General features: G+C 43.7%; 1 protein-coding gene across 3 annotated transcripts in view; it reads right to left on the reverse strand.

The window, feature by feature from the left end:
- Positions 1–1,983: 1,983 nt before the first annotated feature.
- Positions 1,984–27,758, reverse strand: part of LOC130201087 (transcription factor IIIB 90 kDa subunit-like) — a 47,096-nt gene continuing 21,321 nt past the window's right edge. Inside the window, exons 13-19 of one of the 3 annotated variants that reach the window (XM_056425779.1) lie at positions 21,860–21,921; positions 21,073–21,154; positions 20,936–20,991; positions 19,320–19,585; positions 9,015–9,066; positions 5,296–5,455; positions 1,984–3,420 (exon numbers count right to left, since the gene is read on the reverse strand). In XM_056425779.1, coding sequence (XP_056281754.1) covers positions 3,389–3,420; positions 5,296–5,455; positions 9,015–9,066; positions 19,320–19,585; positions 20,936–20,991; positions 21,073–21,154; positions 21,860–21,921 — 710 coding nt within the window. In that variant the 3' untranslated portion in view covers positions 1,984–3,388. Of the gene's footprint in view, positions 3,421–5,295; positions 7,712–9,014; positions 9,067–19,319; positions 19,647–20,935; positions 20,992–21,072; positions 21,155–21,859; positions 21,922–27,758 lie in introns of those variants that run through there. The other 2 variants (XM_056425780.1, XM_056425781.1) reach the window with 2 other exon arrangements.

Below are 27,758 nucleotides of genomic sequence, written 5' to 3' on the forward strand. Positions count from 1 at the left end.
AGGAAGGCAACTGGGAGGGAGGCGGTGGTGTTTAGGGGAAGGGGGGGGGCATCAGGAGGGGGTGATATGCTGATGCAGGAAAACGCAGTGCGGAGAAGGAGGATGGGGAGGAGAGGCCAGACAAAGAGGGGGGGGGGGTATTAGGAAAATTGCTCTGGCAAGAAACGAGGCAGCGAGGTCCTGGGAAAAAGAACAGTGTGTGTGTGTGTGTGTTCCTGTACTTCAGTCTTTGTGGGGACCACTTTCCATTCAAGGACCTTGAGAGTGCGGCCATTTGTGAAAAGTTGAGATATTAATAGTCAGAGCAGTGGAGGGAGGAGGGAAGGGAGAGGAGGATGGATGGGAAAAAAACAAACTACCAACAGAAAGGACTTTCACCCAGGAGACCGCTGTGAGTGTCCTCTGTGAAACAAGTAGACCTCTGCAACGCAGCAAACAAGCCTAATGCAACCTGAACCATGGTCTTCCCCATCTTCATCTCATCTGTTGGGTCGAACAAACTACAGACCCACGTTCATGTCCGAATGAATGAAAAGAAGAGGGAAACAAAAGTAAAGAGGGAGCAAGATGATTGGAGGGGGCAGAAAAGAAAGAGGAGTAGAGGTGAAAAGCAAAGTAGGAGAGACAAAAGAGAGAATGTGAGGGATTAAAAGAAGGGATATAGAAAGGAGGGATTTGGGAGGATTGAGGGCAACAAAGTGAGACGAAGGTGAAGACGAAGTGGAGAGAAAGAACGGAGAAGAAAAAGAAGATAAACACCTCAGGAGGAAAAGTTGCTTATTCTTGTTTTTTTTCTTTCGTTAATGACGGAAACAGGAAAGAGAAGAGGAGAGGGGAAGTTAACAGGAAGGAGGAAGAGGAGCTTCTCTCTTAAGAACTTCCCTCAGTGTGGCGCTCAAGGACGAAAAGACTCGGAAGGAATCCTTCCTCTCAGAGGAAAGCAAACAAAGAAATAAAACAGCTCAACTTTATGTTCTCCTCCTTCCCTCTACTTCCCTCTCCTCTCCTCCCTCCCCTCATTCCCTCACTCCTCTTCACCATAAAGGTTACTGTAAAAGTTTGGTTTCGCAGGAAGATTAAGTTTCAGTCAAACTTTGGTAATCGGACCTCGAGGAGACGAAGAAGTGGGTGGAAAACAGAACCGGGGACAGAGGAGGAGGGGCCGAGAGGGGTGAGAGGAGGGAAGAGCGGGGGAGGAGCAGGAGGGAGGGAGCGAGGAGAGGGGAAGAGCGGAGGAGGGAGGCTTGAGCAGAGGACCTGACATCTTAATTACAAAGCCTCATAAACCATGAAATGGTTTTATGGTTCGTGAGAAGAGTCGACTTAAAAATAAATTATAAGAAAGGGACACGAGGCGTCGGCGTGTTTCAAGTCGGGTCAAAGGTCAGAGGTCAAAGAAGTTTCAAGCCACATAAACATATTAAGAAGATTCTTCACCATGTTTAAATCTGTTCATTTTGGCCGACGTCATAACTTCATAACTTCAAGACTGTGGGGGTGCAGGTGACTTTCTTTGCTCCGCCCCGATGTGCGCCGGCCTCGGAGCTCTGCCGCGCGCGAGACGGAGAGCCGAGAAGTGTTAACGCGACACGTAGAGACAGAAATGACATGCTGGTGTGTAGAGACGATCAATAACAGACGTTTAGTTTACTAAAAGAACAAGGTCGTTTTTAAGAAAAGGACCGTAATCTACTTCTGCTGTAATCTGGCGCTATAGAGAAAATTACAGGGGGGCGGGCGGAGATTTTTTTTTTCCAACTCAAAATTGTCTCGGAGCCATATATGCCATCACCGGAAGAGCCATATATGGCTCGCGAGACATAGGTTCCCGACCCCTGCTCTAAACGATCAATAAATCCAAAATAATAAGCATTAAAAAAAATCTGTAATCACTTTTTTTTTCTTCTTAGACATTCCTTAAATATCTGTGTCGCGAGAGGACAAAATAACGTGAACACGAGTTAAAATAAGTGGAACAAACAGTTTTTGGGTGTTAATCCCGATGTAGTGAATCTTTACTGAAGCAGCAGATGCACAACAATATGCAGAAGGAAAATAAATCAGAAATACAAAATATATCTCTTCTCTGGAGAAAAATAACCATACAGCAGAGAACGTATGTACAACCCTGTGGAGACGCAGAGAAGAAGAGTTATAGAATATTTAAGGCCACGATCTCGTGAATTAAACGTAGAGAATCAAATCCATCAACAAAACCCCCAAAAAATCAACGGCAACTTAAAATATGACCCCAACTCTAACTTCTAACGTAATAAATTAAATACATTGTTCAGAAGGCAACGTCTTGGTTGGTCTTTCGAGACTCCTCCCCCTAAAGCTTGAATAAATATTGTGACTTCTCCCATAAAGCTTGAATACATATTGATTTTATTCAGTAAACAGTGATTTGGTGTTTTTTTTGCATGAGAGAAAAACGTAAAATGTACGTTAATAGTTTCTATGACTTGACTCAGCAGCAGTTATTTATTTCAGGTTATTACTTTACACTAAAAAACGTTATTAATATTATCAATATAGTCCTTTAAAAGGAACGCTTCATCAATGACCGTCTGTCACTTTGAATTATTAAAGTCAAATTAGGATTTGTTTTGCCTCCGAGACTAAAAAGAAACAAATGGAGGTAAATGGAGGGAAACTGGAGGGGAAATAGAGGTAATTTGAAGTAAATGGAGGGTAACTGGAAGTAAATGGAGGGTAACTGGAAGTAATTGGAGGTAAATGGAGGGTAACTGGAAGTAAATGGAGGTTAACTGGAAGTAAATGGAGGGTAACTGGAAGTAAATGGAGGTAAATGGAGGGTAACTAGAAGTAAATGGAGGTAAATGGAGGGTAACGAAGTAAATGGAAGTAAATGGAGGCGCCATTTAACAGCAGAACTAAATCAAAACATCACTCAAACTCCACATCAAACTCACTTCTTTAAAAGAGCGTTTACAACAGGACGTTTTCGCTCTTTGTTCGTAAACGGATGTTTTGATGCTGTTTTACCGACTTCTCTCCGTTCTCTAAAAAATGTAAAGGGGTGAGCGGTTGATATGCACATTTTGAGCCCAGTTCTAACCTGCAAAAATAAACAAACCAACGTTTACTGGAATATTTCCTCCGTTCAGTCACATCGGGGTTCATACACCTGTCAATATCCCCTCGTAATCACTAACTCCAAGCGGTTCAGTACAGTCGGGATGCCAAATGGTACACAGACTTGTGTCCATCTTTTGGGTTTTCCCGTCCCGTTTGACTCCAGTTGGGACTCCCTGGTTGCTCCGGGTCTGAAGCTGCTGCCATTGGGCGTCCCTGGTCGTCAACGCTTGGTACTCTTGAGGATCCAGAATGGTCCGTACCGGATGGGGATAAAAAGCTGCAAGAATCATTCGTCAAAATCTACCTCACTGCCGTAATCTGTAGAGAAAGACACAGAAGGACGGATTAGATTCACAGGATTTGTGAATATATACATATATATATATATACACATATAGATACACTACCGTTCAAAAGTTTGGGATCACTTAGAAATTTCCTTATTTTTCAAAGAAAAGCATTGTTTTTTCCAATGAAGATAACATTAAATCAATCAGAAATACACTCTATACATTGTTAATGTGGTAAATGACTATTCTAGGTGGAAACGTCTGGTTTCTAATGAAATATCTCCATAGGTGTATAGAGGCCCATTTCCATCAACGATCACTCCAGTGTTCTAATGGTACATTGTGTTTGCTAATCGCCTTAGAAGACTAATGGATAATTAGAAAACCCTTGAAAACCCTTGTCCTTATGTTAGCACAGCTGAAAACTGTTATGCTGGAGATATAAGCTATACAACTGGCCTTCCTTTGAGCTAGTTGATTATCTGGAGCATCACATTTGTGGGTTCGATAAGACTCTCAAAATGGCCAGAAAAAAAGAACTTTCATGTGAAACTCGCTAGTCTATTCTTGTTCTTAGAAATGAAGGCTATTCCATGCGAGAAATTGCAAAGAAACTGAAAATGTCCTCCAGCGGTGTGTACTACTCCCTTCAGAGAACAGCACAAACGGGCTCTAACCAGAGCAGAAAGAGAAGTGGGAGGCCCCGGTGCACAACTCAGCAAGAAGACAAGTACATTAGAGTCTCTAGTTTGAGAAATAGACGCCTCACAGGTCCTCAACTGGCAGCTTCTTTAAATGGTACCCAAAACGCCAGTGTCAACGCCGACAGTGAAGAGGCGACTCCGGGATGCTGGCCTTCTAGGCAGAGTGGCAAAGAAAAAGCCATATCTGAGACTGGCCAATAAAAAGAAAAGATTGGTATGGGCAAAAGAACACAGGCATTGGACAGAGGAAGATTGGAAAAAGGTGTTATGGACAGATGAATCCAAGTTTGAGGTGTTTGGATCACACAGAAGAACATTTGTGAGATGCAGAACAGGTGAAAAGATGCTGGAAGAGTGCCTGACACCATCTATCAAGCATGGTGTAGGTAATGTGATGGTCTGGGGCTGCTTTGGTGCTGGTAAAGTGGGAGATTTGTACCAGGTAAAAGGGATTTTAAATAAGGAAGGCTATCACTCCATTTTGCAACGCCATGCCATACCCTGTAGGCAGCGATTGATTGGAGCCAATGTCCTCCTCCAACAGGACAATGACCCAAAGCACACCTCCACATTGTGCAAGAACTATTTAGGGAAGAAGCAGGCAGCTGGTCTGCTGTCTGTAATGGAGTGGCCAGCACAGTCACCAGATCTCAACCCCATTGAGCTGTTGTGGGAGCAGCTTGACCGTATGGTCCGCAAGAAGTGCCCATCAAGCCAATCCAACTTGTGGCAGGTGCTTCAGGAAGCGTGGGGCGACATTTCAACAGATTACCTCAACAAATTAACAGCTAGAATGCCAAAGGTCTGCAATGCTGTAATTGCTGCAAAAGGAGCATTCTTTGACGAAAGCAAAGTTTGAAGAAAAGAATTAATACTTCAAATACAAATCATTATTTCTAACCTTGTCAATGTCTTGACTATATTTTCTATACATTTTGCAACTCATTTGATAAATAAAAGTGTGAGTTTTCATGGAAAACACGAAATTGTCTGGGTGATCCCAAACTTTTGAACGGTAGTGTATATATATATATAAATATATAACTATACATACATATATATATATAGAACTATATTTATGTATGTATATATATTTGTATTTTACATGGTGTGATTGTGTTGCATTGTTTTCTCTTTGTTATTGTTGAATCTCCTTCATGATCATAACCAACTGAGGGCTCGAAGGATCTGAAGCTGACCGTTGCTGCCCATCAGCTCCATGGCGCTGACACATGCTTCCTCTTCCTCGTCCTCCTCCTCCTCGCCGGCCGCGTCGTCGTAGACCACCGGGCCGCTCTCCACCAGCACTCTGCTGGCGGGGTCTCCCATGGCCACCGGCAGGGGGCTGGCGACGCCCACCTAGGCAAACAGGAAATATTGTTAGATACGAGCAGACGGAAGGTTTTTAATATTTTTTTACTCTGTGTGACACCTCGAGTTTCACCTTCGGGGAAATCTAATCCAGATCTGATCTCATATCGCCCACTTCCTTTAAAACGATAATAAAAATATATAATAATAAACAGCGTGAGCTGAAGGTGGCAGAGGAGATATTTCATATTTCATTTCTTCCCCACATGAGACTGAACACAGCGTGACCTTCATCATCTCACTCCTCATTATCACCTCATGTTTATAAGCTGCCCGGCAGTGGACTGTCTTTAGGGGGAGGGGGTGGGTGGGGGGGTGACCCTTCAGAGTAAGAGAGAATTAAAGGGCTGAGTGTGGAGGAAACAGCCAATTAGAATGTTCCTCTGGTGCATTTCACCACTCAGACTGTGACCCCCCCGCTGGGCGACGGCAGGTGATTTAAACAGTCTGTAACCGGGAGAGTTTTTCCAGGTGCATGCTGGGACAGATATATAGTTGTTTTTATTTTTGTATCAGAAAACACGCCTGACACAGGAGGACATGTCCCCGTAAGAGAAAACAAACACGCTTTAATAAAGTCAGGTGTTTCTCCAGCAGTGGAAACGATGATAAGCAAAAGCGTGAAGGTTTCACTTCATTCCCACAAAGACGACGACGCCGGTTCCACCAAAACGATCACGAGAAACTGATGACTGCTAAAGGACATGTTATGTTTCCCCAGAGTATGTATTTATTTGTGGTTTAACAGATCTCAGAAGCACCAGAGAGCAGAACTTCATGTCCGCCTCGATTCATCTGCACCTCCTCAGCCTGTTGGACCCCTGCTGGGCTCCATTCTGCCATCGCTACATCCAATGGGCCTCCTTTCCTCTCCTCCCACCTTTCTCTTATTTGCCTCCTTTCCTTTCCTCTCTTTAATTCTACCTGCATCCTCCATCACTTTATCCTTCTCTTCTTCATTTGCACATCGATTCACAGCTTGTCATTGTTGTTGTTTTTCCCCACTTATTCTGCTTTGTATGTCCTTAGATTGAAATTTATTTATTTTGGTCTCACAATCATAGAATTAATAAGAAATATATAAAAATGAAATATGCCCCGGAACCCCCCAGTGGATTCCTTCTGGCTTCAGCCGGCTGTGGAGATATTTATATATATATATATATATATTTATATAACATATAATAATAATTAATGAGCTCCAGACTAATTAGGAGATGTTTTCATATCGGCGTTCATGTTTACAGAGATATGCAAACATCAAGACTCTGAGTCTCCTTAAGGAGGACAAACGGCTCGTTAGGAAGCCAGAAGGAAGCCAGAAGGAAGCGAGGAAACCAGCGCTCGGTGTTTTATGGGACGTCGACGTCTGTCGGCCTGCAGCGACTAAAGAACGCAAGAGTGAGAGCAAGACAGAAAGCGAGAGAGAGAGAGAAAGCAAGAGCGAGAGAAAGAGCAAGAGCGAGAGAAAGAGCAAGAGCGAGAGAGCGTGTGTGTGTGCATCATATTTTAGGATCTCTTTTATCGCTGCGTGATGTTTTTGTCTTTATATTTTAAACTCTTTATCTCGTGATCTGGGTCTTGATGCATTTCTCGGTTATTTATTCGTATTCTCTGCATAGAATTGGGGTTATTTTCTGTAGGATAATGTAAATAACTTTTACATAATCCTTTTTTCTTTCTGTTTATTTTTAAGAGCCACTGTAAGCGACAAACATCTCAACAGTCACTTTAAAACTAAATAAAGTGACATTTTAATAGTTTAAATCTCGACTACAGACTTTACTGCATCGTACAAATAAATGAGCTTTTATTCTGAAAATCTCATCTCAAAGAATTGGAAAAGACCTTCAGGAGGTGGTTCTAGGAGGAAGAGGAAAAAGAGGAGGAAGAAAACAAAAATGAAGACGAAGACACTTTCAACAGTCACAGATCAACTTGTTGGGCCCTTTCTGAGGGGAGAGGGTTCTTGTAAAGTGGTTGTTTCCTTCCTTGGGTTGTTTGAGAAATGCACAGATGGTTACTGAGGAGGAGAAGGAGGGAGGAAGCACAAACATCTCTTTTCAATCTGCAGCGTTACGTAATGAGGAGCAGCCACCTCAGGTTCCCAGGAGGAGGGGGGGGGGGGGCTGTTGCTAAGTAACGAGCCTTGTTGACCCGGCCTCCTTGTGGTAGTGTTTACGTCCTCGTTGACGGAGCTCCTCCAGCTCCTCAAGGAGCTCCATTCAGAGCATAATGGAGGCGCTGGACAAAGAGGAGGAGGAGGGGGGGATGTGGAAATATAAAAAGGAGGAAGAGGAGAGGGAACCACAATGATGAGGATGGGCTCTTTCAAGAATCGCGTTTTGGAATCTGAATGATAATCAAAGTTTTAATAAAACTTCCTCATTTGCACCCAAAAAACTGTTTACGCTCAGTTTATGGAAAAGATTGTATTGATGGATGGATTAATTGATTGATCGGTTAATTGATGGATTGATTGATGGCCTTCCATGATTGAAAACAGAAGCTGAATGAGGACTTCCTGTTCAAAGGGATCAGAAGCTGCAGGCAGGTAGGAAAGAGAGAGAGAAAGAAAGAGAAAAAGAGTGAGAGAAAGAGAGAAAAAAAGAAAGAAAGAGAGAAAGAAGGAGAGAGAAAGAAAGAGAAAAAAAGAGAGAGAAAGAAAGAAAGAGAGAGAGAGAAAGAAAGAGAGAAAGAAAGAGAGAGAGAGAGAAAGAGCTCTAAAAGTGCTGCTGGTGTCCAACTTTAAAGCCGCATTTATTTTAAGACCCGGGCAGTTTTATGAGGAGCAGTGAACGCCCTGAAGGAGGAGGAGGAAGAGGAAGAGGAAGAGGAGGAGGAGAAAGAGAAAAAGGAAGAGGAATAATGGACCTGACTCGGAGCAGGAAGGCCTTGAGAAGATGATTCATGAGGGTTTTTTTTATATTTAATGTCAATCACAAGAAGTTCATGACAGGATTGACGTTTATATTTAGTAACATAAAAGATCATTATGAGATATTCAATTAATCAATCAATGCCACCTGAACGTGATCGATGATTAAAAGATAAGTTTAATTTGTATTCAAGTTAACTAAAGTTTAAAAAAAAGAAAATTGACGCCTAAAGAAACGGAAGTAAATGGTGACGAGGAGCTAATGTTAGCCACACGTTAGCACGCTAGTGCCGATAGCGAGCTAGAGCCGTTAGCACGCTAGTGCTATATCAACACACAAAGTCAACAGGGGCGAGAAGAATGGCGTTCCCCTCCGGTGTGGGCGGGGCTTAACCGGTTCTATCCTGAGGAGTTTATGTTATCATGTTTTAGGGCTCTGTTCATCTCCTTTATCTATAAATGTACTTCTGTGTCTTTAAATAGGAAAAGTTATTATTTGTTGATGTCTGGAAATTGTTTCTGGTAAAAAAAGAACAGAAGATAAATAACACGTTTCAGAGGAGCTCGCTCTCTGTTAGGGATTGACTGCAGGACAGAGGTGTGCGTGTGTGTGAGGGTCTGCATGACGCAGACGAAGAGCAGACGTGGTGAGGATGACGAGGGGCTCACCTGCTCCACAGCGAGCTTCTTACTGGGCTGACCGGTAATGAACGGCTGCAACCTGCAAAACACACACACACAATTAAGACATCATCATTCAGCTTCTTCTGGAGGGTTTTCTTCTTGCTGTTGACGTAAAAACACAGGAAGACGGTTTGGAACCATCGTCTCCATTTCCTTGTTTGTTACTATGACAACCAGGACCGGAACCGGTCTAGAAACTGGACTGGAGCCAGACTAGAAACTGGACTAGAAGCCGGACTAGAAACCAGACTAGATACGGGACTGGAGAAGGACTAGAATGTTTGATGCCGATTGGTGCAGAACTCGTAGATATGATCAATACCGTGACACTTGTCACCGATTGACATACACATAAATATAAATATATATATATTGATCTTCATCTTAAACGAGGGCATACGTTGTAAAATGTGTTTCCATGGAGCGCAAGTGATCAATATGAAGTGATAAATATGAAGTGATAAGTATTAAGTGATATGTATTAAGTGTTAAATATTAAAGCTTTACTTCTTATTCAGAGTCATTCCTGTGTTATTATAACGGCTATATTCATAACCTCCTTTATTCAGGTTCACCGTGGACACAATGAAGGGAGGAATCATGCCTCTGGCTCTCGGCTTCAGGCCACCGGCTCGAATAACGAGGGGGGAGGAGGAGAGGGGGGGAATGTGAAATGAGACCTAACTGTGACTGACAGGCAGACTGACCGTCTCTCCTCTTGACCACCACGGAGATAATCAGCGATGAACGCAGCAGCCATCCCACTGGGCTTAAATTATCATCGTTTACCCCCCCCCATCCTTCCTGCCCGACCCACCCGGCGCTGAGCCCCCCGGAGACTTACAGTACAACTCTCACCGATAAGAGAGAACGAGTGAGCTTTTAATTAATCTGCTTTCACCAGGAAGGAAAAAGGGGTTGAGGAGAGAGGGGGTGAGGAAAGAGGGAGAGAGGAAAGAGAGGGTGAGGAGAGAGGGGGTGAGGAAAGAGGGAGAGAGGAAAGAGGGGAGAGGAAAGAGGGGAGAGGAAAGAGGGGGTGAGGAAAGAGGGAGAGAGGAAAGAGGGGGTGAGGAAAGAGGGGAGAGGAGAGAGGGTGTGAGGAGAGAGGGTGTGTGGAGAGAGGGTGTGAGGAGAGAGGGGAGAGGAAAGAGGGGATGAGGAAAGAAGGAGAGGAAAGAGGGGGTGAGGAAAGAGGGGGTGAGGAGAGAGGGGTGAGGAGAGAGGGGTGAGGGAAGAGGGGGAGAGGAGAGATGGGGTGAGGGGAGAGGAGAGATGGGGTGAGGAAAGAGGGGATGAGGAAAGAGGGGGTGAGGAAAGAGGGAGAGAGGAAAGAGTTGGTGAGGAGAGATGGGATGAGGAAAGAGGGAGTGAGGGAAGAGGGGGAGCAGGGAATATGCCATCTTCACACCCCCCTCCCCCCTGCTCCTCTTCCTCAAACCTCATTGGAAAAGCCCTGCCAGCCTATTCAGGGCCCTCAGGACATGCTGGACTACACTCGCCCCCCCGGGGCCTTTGTCCTGGAGGAAGGGAGGACGAGATTAGAGGAAGGTAAGGAAACTGGCAGAGGGGGGATGGAGGGGGAGGAAGAGGAGAAGGAAGCACCAAGGAGCCAAGTGAGCAGATAATGAGGTGAGACCATGTGAAGAGGGCTAAGGAGTCAAGGAAGCAGAGAGGGAGGCAAGGAGGGAGGAAAGGAAGGAGAGAAGGGGAAAGGTAGCAGGAGAGGAGGAAGAAGAGAGGGGGAGTGGGAGGAGACAGAGAGAGATAGAGAGAGAGAGGTGTTCAGTCATTTCTTAGAGGAACTCTGACATTCGGGGTTGAAGCTCATCACGGGACTCCGATCAATAATCAATACACATGATTAATTAACTGTCAGGTAAACGGCTCTAGAATATATTTATGTTGTTGTTGTTGTTTTCGTCGCCCTCCTCCTGACACGATGATGTCATCGAGCTCCATGTGGTGTCAAGTGCTACTTCCTGTCCCTGAACAGAGACGATCACAAAGAGGGAATCATTTCATTATTCACGAGGTAATACGATCAATAACCTGACGGAAGAGGAGGAGGAGGAGGAATAATTCGCAAACTGGGGGTTGAATTTAATTAGTTCTGCGATGAGCTCAGATGTAAATAAAAGATGATATTAACCTGAAGCTTCACACGCACGGGAAGGACCACACGCTATTCACACACATGGTTAACAGGAGTTTGATCTTACACCATATTTCTATATTAAAATATATAAAAATCGAATAATATCAGACAAATATTATAAGTTAAAAAAAAAAAAGGCTGGTACCGTAGAAACAAGATGTCCCCCAAAGGGAAGCCCAATGGCACCGCAGGTTATTCATTAAACCCCTGAAACCAGGTGAGAGACGAGAAGAGCTCAAGAAAGACCATTTTATATCCATTAAAACAAATAAAAAAATATAAATATATCAAAATATATATATATAAATAAATATAATACATATATATAATATATAAGATATTTATAATATATATAAATAGAAACATGTATGAAATATATTTAAAATAAACATAATAAATATTTATGTAATAAACATATATAAAATATACATACATAATAAATATTAATAAATGAACTTGTGGAGTTTACTTTCCACATATCTCTCGTGGGCGACTTTAGCAGCATAAACTGTATCACGAGGTCTCAGTGGGATTCCGTTGAGCTTCGTGACAGCAGATTAATCTGAGGTCACTGGGAGCAACGAGTCACTTGTAGAGGTCAAAGGTCAAAAGGCCAAGAAAATGGCCGACGGCGGCAGACCGACAGGCTCCTGGCGAGCAGCGGGAGCTCACCGGGCAACAGAGAGAGATATATATAAATATATATACACACACATACATAAATATATATATTTATATATAGTACTCTTGTCCTCGATGCATCGACTGCTCCAGACCAACATCGTCAGTAACCGTCTCTCAGAGTGCTTGAGGAGTTTCAGTATCTCGTCACTCCTCCTCACAGCTCCTCCTCTGACCTCCTCCTGCCTCCACCACGAGGTCACAGCTTCCCCTCAGACACCGCTGCTCTTCCTCGACCTCTCGCCTCCTTCCTTTCTATAAAAAGCGTGCACCTCCTCACACCTCTATGAACAGGTTGTTTTACCAAACGTCTTCCTTTTGGTGCTAAGGTCACTCACTTTAGTTCAAATGTATCCGTACCCTAGTGGGTAACTAAATACTATGTATGTGAACAGTTCATAAATGTACTATGAAGTATTTTAGTGTTGATTCATGAATTTGCAAACGACTATAAATCATCACATCAGTATATTAACAGATAATGAATGAGACACGTTTTCTAAACACATTTATTACGTGTTGAACCCTCCTGAAGCTAATGCAAACACACACGTACATATTAGGGCTGGGAAACGATTACAATTTTAATCGCGATTAATCGCATGATTTCCCTGATTAATCGCATTTGTATACGCAAAATCCAATAATTAATTCAAAAGTAGTGTATAGCGCACTTCTATTTTAAATGATGCTGAGATTAAACATCTCTCTTGTTCTGCCTGTTTTGTGATATACATGCCTAAAAGGTGCCTAATATTTCTAGACTGAAATAATATCGGCATTATAATTATTATAACTATGAGGATTTTTTAGTTGCCTATTTTGTGGAGCCCCCTCAGGACTTGGTGTCCTACGCGCAGCGCGTAGTGCGCTATGGGAGCGGCGGCGCTGGTAGTAGTTCATAGCACAAACAACAATGAACTAGTGGAGGCGGCAAGGTGCTCCGTGTTGCCAGATTGGAGATGGTGAAGTATCGTACCAAAGGCTCAAAATGGTTGTATTTGGAGGATAATTATCGTGTATCTGGCAACCCTGAGATCGGTCGACCAATGACTGTTCTCTATTCTGTCAGCTCACGCAAGAAGGTGGAACGTAAGGGAGATACCATTTCCAAAACTTGTAAGGGGTAAATACTAGTTTATGAAAACCCAGAGAAACACAAATATCCGACGAAGCAAAATCCCGACGTTTTTGGAATCCCTGCCGGACGCATTTTTTGGGTCTCAAAAGCAGGACATGTCCGGGGAAAACCGGACGTCTGGTCACCCTCACTAACCGGCCTGCAGTAGCTCTCCACTTCGCTGTGGCATTGGTGAGCTTCTCTTGCCTTGATTCATCTCCTCCCTGCAGCGTCGTCTGCCGAAGCCTCGCTCCACTGTGTGTTTGTTGTATGATTCGCTGGCATCAACGGTGTGTTTAGCATTTAAATGATATTTAGGACTGGAAGTACTCCGGTGATAAGACAATTCATCTTGGCAGTGGTTACATATGACTTTGTTTCTGTCGACTCCGCCGTCTTTCAGAACTTTAAATTGAAAATGGCCATTTAAAATCTCCGTACTCTTCTCCATGTTTGTTAAACCGCGAATGACTTTCTTTTCCGGTTCCGCAGCAATCAGTAGCAGACTTTTACAAAATAAAAGCCTGTGAGCAACACACTTTTACAATAATAAAATAAATAATAAAACCTGCGTTAACGCGCGATAAAATAATTGTCGGCGTTAATTAATTGATGCGTTAACGCAAGATTAACGCGTTAACGTGCCCAGCCCTAGTATATATACATGTGTACGTGTGTGTTTGCATTAGCTTAATGAGTTTAAGGTGTTGGCTGCCTCTGATGGTCAAACAACTTTAATCTGAGAGTCTTTGAAGTTATTTGTAGTAAAATTAATAAAACAGTCAGTTGGCTTCGGTGACCTTCACAATAAAGACGTCAAGGTCACCCTCTACTCTCTGTTTACCTGTGGCACAGATGGGAAATGGCACTAATCTAGCCTCCTCCTCCCTCTCCTCCTCCTCCCTCCTCCCTCTCCTCCTCCTCCCTCCTCCTCCCTCCTCCTCCCTCCTCCTCCCTCGCTATCGGTCTCTCTGGCTCGTTCCTAATCAGTTTACTGCCAATGAGACTAAGCCGGAGCTGAAAAGGCAATTGAGGGAGGCGGTTCAGCCGCCGGCTGACAACTGGCACTGGGGGGGGGGGGCAGTAAAACTTAACAGGGAATGAAATATATATTTAAAGAAGAATTAAACTAATATATCATCTTGGGTTTTTAAGAGAGTGCAGCCCGACTTGAGGGGCTAGCGAGGCACAAAAGAGGAAGTGAGCGTTCCCTCCCGGGCGCTAAGCCACGAGGCCGTGAACCGACAATGGCGTCATCTCCTCGTTCAACACTTCTTTGGTCGCTTATTTCTTTTTCCTCTCCGATGATAAGCCTCGGATAAACACTGGGATGGTTTCCAACTGGCACACTTTTTTTCTTTTTTTTTTAGTTCCCTCTTAAATCCCCGGCCCGGCTGCCCGTTGGTTCCAGGAGGAGAACAAAGGTTCGGCCGTTGGAGCCTCCAGAAGGGAGACGCTGAGCCGGATGTCCAGAATCTAAAGAGAAGCTTCTCATTTCTCTGGGTTTCGTGAGAAATGGGTTCAGCTGAGGAGGGCGGGGAGATTAAATGTGTGTGAGCATCTCTCCGGATGGAAAAGTCCCTCGTTTAACATGCGGGTGGGATTCCTCCACAGCCCTTGAGCCTCTGGCATGTACCAACATGCATGTCATGGAATTAGTGGGCAGAAAATTACCCAAATCACTGAGTGTGGAGCTCAAGTTCACATTTATTTTACTCGTTAAGATGCAACTCCACACTTTCTCTCTCTCTCCATCTCTTCAAACACATTCCTGCATATGAAGACAGAATCTGAAGCCAGGGGCGACTCCTCTGGTTGTATAGAAGTCTATGCATCTTGTGGGATCAGAGGCCGTCAGGGAGGGGCTGCAGACCACAGACTCAGTCGACACCCTCCTCACACAGCTGGTTTCACAACGAGGGGAATCGTCCTCCATCAGAGCACCAACCAGAGCTCCTCTCTCACTTTGTAAACTTTTTCATGACACTGGCCATGGAGAAGCGGCGTTAACATCTGGCTAAAAATAAAACTGCCGAGCTCAGCAGTCTGCATTCATTGTGATAACACAACAAAGAACAAAGAGGCTCCGCCCCCTCTAGAGGAAGAATGCAGTGAGGAATTCTTTATTTATCCGACGAAAAAGTCTCTAAAAACAGAAGGGAGGGAGTGTGAGGGGGCTTTAAATGGGCAAAGAACAGATGAAGGAGCAAAAACATCACTGGAGGGCAATTATGTGGCTATTTCTGGAACACTGCTCTTCATCCTCCAGGAGAGGTAGAGGGAACAGGGAGGGTCTGTTAGGCAGCTGGGGGGGGGGGGGGGCAGTACAGAAGAGTCCAGCTCTGAAGGGCCGAGTCAGCAGGAGTGAGAGATGAAGAGGGGAGGAAGAGGAGGGGAGGGTGGAGGTGAAATGAGAGCAAAAAATAAAGGACAAAATACTGCGGGCGACTGTGGGTCAGTGGGTAGCAGGCGTGTCTTTCAAGGGGGTTGGAGGTTCAATCCCCGCCCTAGTCGATGTGTCCTTGAGCAAGACACTTAACCCTGAATTGCTGTAGCTGCGTCTACGGTGTATGAATGTAACAGGATTGTAAGTCAGCTAAATGACATGTGATGTCATGTAATACATGAAGCGGTGACGCAGGAGACAAGCGGAGAACACGTCGGTGCAACGTTAAAGACTCGCTCCATCTTTAAACGTTGTGTCTCCTGCACGTCGTGTTCTGAGCGTCTTCTAACGTGTCGTTTCCGAAGAAACTCGTTTCCGTCTCGTCGCGTTTTGTTTTTCATTGCGTCACGAATTAAATGTGTTGCGCAACCCTGCAAACATTTACCAAAACATTTACCCTCACACGGCGAGGATTAGAAGACATAAGAGAAATGGAAAGAGGGAGGAGAAGGATGGAGGGAGGGAGGAGGAGGATAAATGGCGTCAGCAGGATTGTTTTAGTAATCGTTTCTCAGGTGAGACAGAGCAGCTATCTGGTTTCATTATATAAATAATCTTCGTGAGAACTCATTTAAATCAAAGAGAATCAAAAGGTCTGAAGGTCAAGAGCAACGTCGATGTTTCACTCAGTTAAACATCTACTGGAGGAGGAGAAGCAGCACAGAGCCTCAGTGTCGCCCCTCAGCGAGGCCTCAGGACATCGCACAATGATACACTTGTCAGCAGCCTTCTCCTTCACCTCCAGAGGTCTCTCTCTTCTCTCTCTCTCTCTCTCTCTCTCTCTTTTCATTAACCATCACAACAACCTTCTCAGGGGCAACGGAAAGAAAGAATCCAGTCAGAGAGAGGGGGGGGAGGGGGAGAGAGACAGAGAGAGTGAGGGATAGAGAGGGATGGAGGAGGGAGAGAGATGGGGGGGGGGGAGATTGAGAGGGGAGAGAGAGGGAGAGACAGAGAGAGAGATGGGGAGAGACAGACAGAGAGAGGGAGGGAGGGAGGGAGGGAGGGAGACAGAGACAGACAGACAGACAGAGAGAGAGAGAGCTTATCACCATCGTGTTTCCTCTGCTCCTATTGGCTCGTGGAGAGCTTCTAAAAACTAGAAAAGTTTTAGACTGATGGTTTCAGAGTCTAAAACTTTGTTTATCCAACGTGACAAAGTGCAGAGCTCAGTGATTTGCGGATGAAAGGATGTGCACCCCCCCTCCCCCATCCCTCCATTCAGGAAGTAAAGGAATGAAAGAAAGTGCAGAATGAATGATTCATTGACGAGGAAACGCGTCGTTTAAAAATTCAAACGGGTCGCGAAACCCTCCAGGAGAGAGGGGGGGTGGAGAGAGAGAGAGAGAGAGAGAGAGAGAGAGAGACCATTCTGAAGACCAGAAACACTTCATTCACAGAGCGAGAGGCGCCATTAGCCAACTGGAGCGGCTCAAAGTTGTTGTTGTTGTTTTGGCTTTGTGGACAAAGCTCCACATCCACATCCGATACATGAAAAAGTGACATTTAGTATTTAAACAATGAGAATTCCAAAAAATACAGTATAGCTTAAATAAAACAAATGCATAAGAGACAAAAGTTTGATTAAAAGAATACACATTAATGTTTTTCATTCATTTATTATAATAAATGTAAAAAATAATAATAATAATAATTATGTGTTGTTTAAATTCTCCTTGTCTAGCTCAATTGATATTTTTCAAGTTTTCGGATTTTTTCTTTCGGAATTTTTTTTACTTCTGTATTTGACATTTTATTATAAATTCTATTTTTATTTTCAGTTTTTTCAGGTTTGTCGGTTTCCTTTCCTGTCCTTTTCTGTTTTTAGGTTCCATTTCTGTTTTTCATCCGCCTGTAAAAACTCAAACCGCCTGTAAAAGGTAAACACTGTTCCCTCAGGGTAGAGAAGCCTCACCAACACCAGAGAAGAAGCTTTTCCCTTAAAGTCAACTCAGAACTCTTAAAGTTTCCACTGAGTTCTCTAGTTTTTAACCCTTTACGCCATGAAGAGTATTTTATAACCACGTTTCTATGTGAGTCCCTACTAGACAGAAAATAGAAACCGAGCCTCCTCGTGGGTCTGAGACCACATCCAGAGAACCACCACAGAGCTCAGGACCAGGTTTACGGAGGTCTAACTGCAACCAGATGAGTAACCACAGGGAGGGGAGGGGGGGGGGGAGCTTCTTCTACAGGACTCAGAGCATCCAGAAGGTCCCTGAAGGCAACATTAACTGAGAGGGCTTTAAAAAAACACTCAAAACCCATTAAAGGGGTCTGAAAGGCTCCATGTGGATCCGTACGGTGAATGTACAGGAGGAGGAGTAAACCGAGCAAACAGAATTAATCAATGTATCCAATTCAGATGTTTATTTTATATATATATATATATTCTAATTATACATAAACATGTATAATTATATAATTATATATATTCTAATTATATATATACACACATGTAGAATTATATATAATTCTACATATATATATATTAATGTACATTATAGTATATATAATTATTAATATATATACACATATTATATATATATTATAATATATATTGTATTCTAATATTTATATGATATATATATACAGGACTGTCTCAGAAAATTAGAATATTGTGATGAAGTTCTTTATTTTCTGTAATGCAATTAAAAAAACAAAAATGTCATGCATTCTGGATTCATTACAAATCAACTGAAATATTGCAAGCCTTTTATTCTTTTAATATTGCTGATTATGGCTTACAGCTTAAGAAAACTCAAATATCCTATCTCTAAATATTAGAATATCATGAAAAAGTATACTAGTAGGGTATTAAACAAATCACTTGAATTGTCTAATTAACTCGAAACACCTGCAAGGGTTTCCTGAGCCTTGACAAACACTCAGCTGTTATAAATCTTTTTTTTAACTTGGTCTGAGGAAATATTACAATTTTATGAGATAGGATTTTAGAGTTTTCTTAAGCTGTAAGCCATAATCAGCAATATTAAAAGAATAAAAGGCTTGCAATATTTCAGTTGATTTGTAATGAATCCAGAATGCATGAGATTTTTGTTTTTTTAATTGCATTACAGAAAATAAAGAACTTTATCACAATATTCTAATTTTATGAGACAGTCCTGTATATTATATTATATAGTAATTATATGATTAAAAGCTCAAGTACGTAACGTGATGGACAGCTGTTATCTTTATGGAGGTCTGTTTACCCAGCATGCATCCGGACCACAGAAGGATGAGCGTAAAGATGTAGATGTAAAGAAAATATTATTTTAATTTAGTATTTGTTCTTAAAGGGGAAGTCCACATTTAATTGTACAGTTCTAATAAGAGTTGTAGCTACAATGCTAAACTAGCATATCTTCCCCTTTAATAACAAGAGGAATTCAGATTTAAATTATCTTTTTTTAATCTATTAGTTTCTTTTCCGTGGAATCCACGTGCACAGCAACACGAGCCGGTTGAGGGACGAGCAGCAGATGTTCAGTTCAGTGAAACAACCAACGATGAATCAATCATTTAGTCTGTAAGACGTCAAAGAAACAAGAAACTAAACGTCTGGAAAAGTTCAGCCAACCAGAGTAGAGGAGGAGTGGCCATCTTGGATTCTGGGTGACGCCTTAAACTTCATCACACACACACACACCACCCACCGACTTAAATGTCATAATTTACACCATAAACACAGATTCATTTCCCAGAATGCCTTCTGGTCCTTTAAGAACAGAGAGAACCTGTTTTTGTCTTCAGAGGAAATGAAAGAGCCTGAATCGCTTCTGACTGAAGTTTCATCAACTCTTATTCTGGAAGATATTTGGTGGTTTAATCTAAAAAGAAACCAGGAACCCGACTGAGTCAGCAGGTATGAAGGCGTGCACCGACCTTTTCCCCAGGCTGCTGAGCGGCGTGCTGAGGCTGAGCGCCGGCCAGAGGGGTTTCCTGCTGCGCCCCGTGAGCTTGGGGCCGGCCGGCTCCTTCTTCAGGGACTCGGCCCCGCGGGCCGGGCTGGCGGCCGGCTTGATGTTCAGGTCCTTCAGGACGTCGTAGTTAATCTTGGTGGAGATCTTCTTCTGCTCCAGCATCTTCCCGATGGCCTCGTCCGCGGTGTTGGCTCGGATCGGGGGGTGCCTCCTCGAGGGTCCTCGGGGCTGGGGGGAGTGTGTGTGTGTGCGGGGGGGGATAGGATGAGGTGAGCTCGACTGATGAAGACTTCGGAAGAAAGAAGTGGAATAACATTTTAAGAAAAGGGAACTTCACACAGCCGATACGTGGCCTCAACTTTACTCATGATCGGCCATGTTGGCTCAACATTACGCCATGATCGGCCATCATGTTGGCTCAACTTTCACCATGAACGGCCATCATGTTGGCTCAACTTTCACCATGATCGGCCATGTTGGCTCAACATTACGCCATGATCGGCCATGTTGGCTCAACTTTCACCATGATCGGCCATGTTGGCTCAACATTACGCCATGATCGGCCATCATGTTGGCTCAACTTTCACCATGAGCGGCCATGTTGGCTCAACATTACGCCATGATCGGCCATCATGTTGGCTCAACTTTCACCATGAGCGGCCATGTTGGCTCATCATTACGCCATGAACGGCCATGTTGGCTCAACTTTTACCATGATCGGCCATGTTAGCTCAACTTTACGCCATAAGAGGCCATGTTAGCTCAACTTTCACCATGATCGGCCATGTTGGCTCAACATTACGCCATGTTGGATCAACAAAAAGAAAGATCCAATCCAAAACAGAAACTTTGTGAAGGTTAATTTTTAACTAACGAGGAAACAACTGTGCGAGAATGCACTTTGAGCTAAATGCTAACGTCAGCATGCTAACATGCTCACAGCGACCGTACCGACTCGCTGGCGGGTCCAGATATGGTCACTTCCTGTTCACTGGTTGCAAAGAAACCAAGATGGCGACGACCAAAAGGCCAAACTCGAGGCTTCAAAACGTCCACAAACCAACGATTGACGTCATGACTCATCAACTCAAAGAGCTCTTATGTGTATAGACGTTTTATTTCTTATTTTATTGTTGGTAGTTTTATTAGCTTTATTTTATATAAATATATATATATATTTCTTCACAGCGAGAGGACGGCGAATACTACATACAAGGTTTTTAGATATTACATATAGATATGAATATCTTTCTGCAGACGTTTCACAGGTTCAGAGAAGCCGTCGACAGGAGGATCGATAATGGAAGGAATCTCCAGTGGATTCATTCTTAAGGAGTAGATCAAAAACCTGCCGATCAATAGTGCCGAGTCGACTGATTCCTAATCCAGCCGCGCTGCAGATTTACAAACTTGCACAATGCGCACGTTGAGAAAGTCAAATCAAACACGTCTAACAAAGAGGAAGACGAGGAAAGAGGCTTTATGCAGATGTTGGATGCCAGAGGTTGGATACCTTTGTGAAGCGTCTCATCCACTTGAGCTGACCTCTGACCTCTTTCAACGCTCTTAAAGCCGTACCTTCTTCTCTTTGTAGATCCCGAGCTCCTTCTCCTTCGCTATCTTTGCTTCCTTCACTGAAAGCAGACACAAGACACTGAGCATGGAGGCGTTCGACCACAGGACGACAATAATAATAATAATAATATTAAAAGTACCTTTCTGCTCTTTGAGGTAGTCGGAGTTCTCTGCCATCCACAGCGCCGTCTTCACTTGGACTTCATAGTCACTCAGCAGGTACTGCAGCGAGGAGCACGGCCACATTATTATGAATGAATATATATATTTGTATGTTATCTATTCTTAATCCAAGAAGTCTGTCTACTTTATGGCACAACTTCTGGATGTTATTCAACTCGTCACCGCAGACAAAGAAGCCCAACGTTAAATTTACGGATTTCATGTTTTCATGAAATTCTTAATTTTTGATATTGGGCTATATAAAATAGATTGAATTGAATATAAATAAATATATAAAAATAAATAAATATGTATATATTTATATATATTTATTTAAAAATAATGTATACATATTTAGAAATAAATGTTATAAATATATATATAAATAAATATATATATACCAATATATTTACAAATAAATACACAAATATATTTAACAAAAATTATACACAAATGTATTTACAAAAGAATATATAGAAAATAAATGGATAAAGATATAAAGAAAATAAATATATATTCATATTTTCATTTTAAATATATATATATTAAATAGATATATATATAATACTATAAAAGATTAAAAAATTGTATTCAATGAGATGAAACTTCAACCTAACTTCCCTAAAATCAGTTTTAATGTTTGCAAACGTCGTGCTAACGAAGATCGGCACTAAATTCACCCCAATAAGACCTCAAAGCACTGAAGATCCATTAGAGCATCTCCAGGAAGGAGAGAGAGGCTCAACAGGAAGCAGTTAAACATACCAGCTCTATCTCACTGTCATCTATCCCGCTCAGGTCGAGCTCCCCGCCGTCAGCATCCCCATCTGTCACACACACACACACAGACACACACACTTAACGCACATTTCCACGGTAGCTTCGTCTCAGAGGAGTAAACAGGAAGCGGCAGCTGGTGGAATAAACACACAAAGCCTCCTGCAGCATCTCCTCTATCGAGGGTTAATAACCGCGGCGTGACATCTGATAAGAGGCCGACGGGCGGAGTGCTCGTCTACCTGCAGCCTCCTTTTCAATTACGATGCGCTCCCGAGATAGAGGAGGCGCTTCCTTCACTTTCAGGAGACGATGAAATGGAAATTTCCATTTTTCACACACCCAAATGAAGAGAGAAACAGAGGTTTACAATGTGTCAATAGAAGAAGGAGAATAAGAAGAAGGAGACAGAAGAAGGAGAAGAATATAAATGAGAAGACAGAAGAAGAATAAGACAGAAAAATATAAATGAGAAGACAGAAGAAGGAGGAAAAGAAGAAGAGGAATGAGGAGAGAGAAGAAGTAGAAGAAGCATTTTAATACCTCCGCTGGGAGAACACAGTTCACTTTTAGAAGAGGGAGGTTCAAAAGAAACGTGATTGACGTCGATAAAGGAAACAAGGGAGCGAGGGAGGAGGGAGCGAGAGTGGAAGAAAGACCATCAGCGTGAAACTCGACAGCTTTCACTCCAGAAGATCCTCCACCTTAACAAAAGGGGGAAAAATCAGACGGCCAATCAAAGAGAGGAGCAACAGGATCAGCCAACCAATCAGAGAGGAGCATGGAGGTGACCGGGACACTCTCCAAGAGAGTCGTTTAACTTCCGTCCTCCCTCGGGATCAAAACCCCGTCCGACCCACCCTCTAACATGGCGACATCTTCAAAGACGCGTCGCGGGAGAGACAGGTGCACAGAGGGGGGGGGGGGGGGCGCTGATCCAGTCAGCTGTCCAGTAGAGACAGTTTAAAGAAAGAGAAGAGACGGGTCAGCCGCTATCTGTGTGGCCCAGCCCTCTGAGGGGGTGTGTGTGTGGGGGGGATAAGAGGGAGACAAGCTGGGTGAGATTGGTAGCGAGACGGAAAGCTGATAACACCGGAGAGGGGGATGGGGGGGGAGGAGTTATCTGCACTCCCTAATTTATAATAACCTCCCAAAATAATGTGTTCTGCCGGCCTCAGGATCAGGACTGTGTGTGTCAGGAAGGTTGAAATACAAGATTAGTTTAAAAAGAAGGTTATTCATTTTTAATGGAGGGCGCTCTTCACCTTGTAGCCCCGCCCTAAAGCATCCCCTGCTCTACGGTCTGTTTGACTAACTTGAACTAATTGTTTCTTTTTGGGATGCGATCATGAAGTGTGTTAGTTCGTTAGCGGCCCCAGAAGTTTACATTATCTCGTTAGTGGCCCCAGAAGTTTACATCATCTCGTTAGTGGTCCCAGAAGTTTACATCATCTCGTTAGTGGCCCCAGAAGTTGACATCTTGTTAGTGGCCCCAGAGGCTGACATCATCTCGTTAGTGGCCCTTAAGACTGACATCATCTCGTTAGTGGCCCCTGAAGCTCCTCCCTGACGGGTGATAAACTAGTTTCCTTGAGAACTCGGAGGTCCGAACAGGGTTCTCCGTCTCTGACCTCGTCATAACAGAGAAGAAGGGAAACGGAGGACGGGGAATAAAGAGTGCAATCTCAGCGGGTGATTTTATTTATTTCGACAAAACAAAAAAAACATCAATTGATAATGAAAACTGAGAACTTTACGGAGATATTAAAATCCTTGAGACAAAGACGGAGAGAGAAGAATGGACCGATGCCAGAACCTGAAGCCCAGGTGTACCTCTCTACCCCCCCCCCCTCCTCCCACACATGTCTGTGTGATGTGGTCAAGAGCATCAGAGGGTCGACAATACCAAAGAAACAGGAGACGATGTGCCCTGAAGGAAGCAACGCCACAGGTGGAGGAGACGAGGAGGGAGGGAACGAGGGATTTAAAAGAGGGGGAGGAGGAAGAGAAAGAGGAGAAAGTAAGAGAGGACCAGATTTCAAAGGAAGAGGCTGCCGGTGTTCTTCATGTTCGTGTGTCAACAGACCTTAGGATGCGTCTCAGTGCGTTCCCACTTCCTGTACAACTTAAACTCACCAAAATAAGAGTTTCATTAAAAAAAAGTATCCTAAAACAGGCTCAGTCGTCGTGGCTTTGAAAGCAAACGGGGACCTTTAGTTGTGAACTATTTTCAGCGGCGGATGGATACACAGTGAAGCTGTGAAGCTCTAGTGAGTATTTTACAGTGAGGGCCGTGAATATAAATTAAGAGCCACAATGTGAAGTCAAATACAAAAATAATGAAAAGGGTTTCGTCGATTCTCTCCGTTCTCTTAGAAATACACAATCTGACACACACACAGACTATCTCCAGCTGTGTCCTTCAAGAGATAGAGGGAGGACAAAAAGAGATCCAGAGCAAAGAAAGAATGATGGATGAAGAGAGAAGATTAAGGAGGAACGAAGGAGACAAAAAGATGGAGAGAAGCAGCGGGAGGGAAGACGTGGACAGAGGAACGAGGACAGAGGAACGAGGACAGAGGAACGAGGACCGAGGAACGAGGACAGAGGAACGAGGACAGAGGAACAAGGAACGAGGACAGAGGAACAAGGACAGAAGCCGCTAGGAGAAGTGACAAGGTGGTGATCTGATCTCCTTCTAATCCCGTTTCCTTTGGAAAGAGGAGCAACGAAGAGCCATGCTGGCTAAAGTAAAAGGAGGCGTCAGTCGGACTGCGTGTCCGTGTGTGTGTGTGTGTGTGTGTGTGTGGATCACCCATCATCCACACTTCAAAAAGGAGCCCTATTATCCAGACTGGCGGTGCTTCATGTCAGGAACAACCCTGATCCGCCCCTATCCCCCCAAAAACAGCATAAAAGCTTCTAAAAGTGAATAACATAAAACATTTGAAACAACTTCAGAGTGTTTGTGGGCAACAGTTCCTCCTGCAGCACAGAGCGGTCGCCAGGTCTGTCTGAACGGGTTGGCGATGCCGATGGTGACGAACCTGGAAACTTCACCGTGACTTCAGTATTAAACTATCAATATTATAAAACACTTCAATGTTTAAAACCAGAACACAAGATGCTTTACTTTTGTTTCCACGACATATGGAATAAAACTCCCAAAGACAAATTGAACGTTTCTATTTGAATCTGATAACGGCTCATTTGCATATTTTAAATATGGCCATGAGATCATATTTTCACCTGCAGCGTCTCCTTTGATGGATTCATCAAAGATTCATAGAGACGTCGTTAATTTAAGAAGCTCCAGCTCCACCTTCGATAAAGACACTAAAGAAGTCTCATAATTGGTAATAACCACGATGTTGGTGTTCTACGACTCTTTACGCTGCACCCTCGAGGACGACAGACGGATCCCGACGTGAAGGTTTCAGTAAAAGTTCTTTAAATGCTAAATATATAAAATAATAAGCGTAGCGTCCTCCCCTGCAGCGGTGAGGTAACGTGGCTCGCTGCCAGCCGAGAGGCGATAAGCACAGCGCGCTGACGCGGGGCGAGCCCATTAAAACATGACCTCCGCGACCTCCAGGAGAGGACGCCCACGCCACCACCTGCTCCTCCTCCTCCAGGAGGTGCATGGAGGAGCTGGAGGAGCCTCACCACATCCCACATTTATATTTAAACAGATGTGCTCATGAATGTGTGTTTGGGATCCAAATACACAGGTTTTATTGTACTGAGAGCAGAGAAGCCCCGCCCCCTTTTTTCGCTGACCCCCAGCGTGGCCTTATTTTGGAGTTAAATACTTTTTTCATGGATGGAATTTGATGAAAAATGTATTTCGACAAAAATAACGTCCCATTGGTCCCCCGGAAAAGGGGGCGGGACTTGGCCTCCGCATTGTCAATCAAACTCTGTGAAAAGAGCAAAACTTTACTTTCTACTTCTCTCTTGTAAACATGAGTTTATGTCTCAGTCTCTAGTTTCACATCTTCTTCTATACAGCATGATGTCATCATTTAGTACATTATGGTAATTTAGAGTCACACAGACCATAAAGCAGGGGACGCTTTAGGGGCGGGGCTACAAGGTGATTGACAGGTCACTCAGTCACTTCTATTGTTATGAGCACATCCTCGAGACACATCGGAGGTTTTCCATATTCTGAGTAAACGTCTTCAGATCAAAAAGACATTTGGTAATTGTCCCGCTCCAAAATATATATATATTAGGGCTGTGAAACGATTACAAATTTTGTGCAAGTGACTTTTTTTCGTCTCGATGTGCGCGCACACGCCGGATCGGAGCTCTGCGGCGCGCGAGACGGAGATCGGAGTCGTGTTAACGCGTTATTTTTCACAGCACTAATATATATATATATATATATATGAACACCGATTACTGTAGACTTAGTGTCACTCTACATTATGTTCTACGTCTGGAGACCAGGAATAATATTCATTATTAATATTATTGCACCAGACGTCCTTTTCTGTACATTGTGGAGTCCCCGTCCTGAGGGGACCCCCTGCTAAGTAAAGACGGGAGGGGGGGAAGGAGGTGCGGGGGCTCTGAAATCTGCTGTGACGCAACAGCCGGCGGCGGCGAGCGTTTTCCCGCCCGCTAAACGGTCGCTGTCGTCTCCCGTCAGGCCAGAAGACGTCAACATGGTTTTGCAGGAGACGGCCACAGGTCTGTTTGTTGTTGATTGAGCAATAAAACGCAAATAAAATATTTATCTGACAGGTCCTGAGATTGATGTCTATAAACGCCCAAACGGAGGAGGAGCCTGTCTTTACGCGCCTGGAGCTCCACAGAACGACGAGATCCAAGACTGGGAACAAGTGGCGACCACAAGAGACCTCAACAACAAAACGCCCAGAAGACGCCGCGATGACAAGTCATATTTCCCAGCCTTGATGAGCCTGCAGCCATTAACCTTTTAATCACAGCCGTGCTTCATCTTCTCACGATGACATCATTGTCATCAGGTTGATGGGGGTCTTTGTTTTATCTTCATCAGGGAGGCGGGTTGTAAACTTTTCACGGGGGAAGTTAAATAAGGTAAATGGATCAGCATCTCTCCAAAAGAGCCATCCATCCATCCATTAACCCCCCCCCCACCCCGACCCCCCATCACAACAGATGTAGCCGTGTGGCACCATTACCTCACATCCATCAACGGCTCTGCACGGGGGGGGGCTACTCGGGTAATTAGGTAATAAAGGCAGCGTATGATGGATCTTTGTAGTTTTATCTCACATTCACATTGATGAAGGCTGTGATCCCTCCTACAGGTTATTATTGTTATTATCTGTGTTCTTAAAGGTTAAATGTGTTTTTATATTTATCACAATACATTTTATTTTTCTTCAAAACCAAAATGTTTACTAAAAAGTATTCCGTATTTCAAACAAAGGAGAATTAACTGACGCAAAACAGATTTAAGAATATTATTTTACACCGTTTTTCCCCACTTTATTTGTTGTTGTTTATTGTCGAGTGTACGCAGTATTAAGAATATCCATCCCGCTGTATTTGGCCTTCAGACCTTTAAATGAGGGCCAGAAGCCAGAAATCACCGGACACCGGTCAATTTACACCGAAGGTGTCGCTTCACGCTCTGTTGTTGTTGTTGTTGATCTTGAAATACTAGATTGCGCTTTGACATTCCTCTCGATGACATCACAACTTTATTTTCTGTCTTTCTGCAGCAATTTTCTTCTTCCGGGTGTTTTTAAAATGCCACAAACAACAAACTGCCAGACGATCCCCCGGAGAAGCAGAAAACAACAACAACAACAAGCTGCCGTGTTTTGGCCATAAACCACGTCCACCACCTCAGGGTGACGCTCTACTCGTCCCCTCACCCTAAAGAGGT

This window comes from Pseudoliparis swirei, chromosome 11 (assembly GCF_029220125.1).
Source record: "Pseudoliparis swirei isolate HS2019 ecotype Mariana Trench chromosome 11, NWPU_hadal_v1, whole genome shotgun sequence".
Classification (NCBI taxonomy): Eukaryota; Metazoa; Chordata; class Actinopteri; order Perciformes; family Liparidae; genus Pseudoliparis; species Pseudoliparis swirei.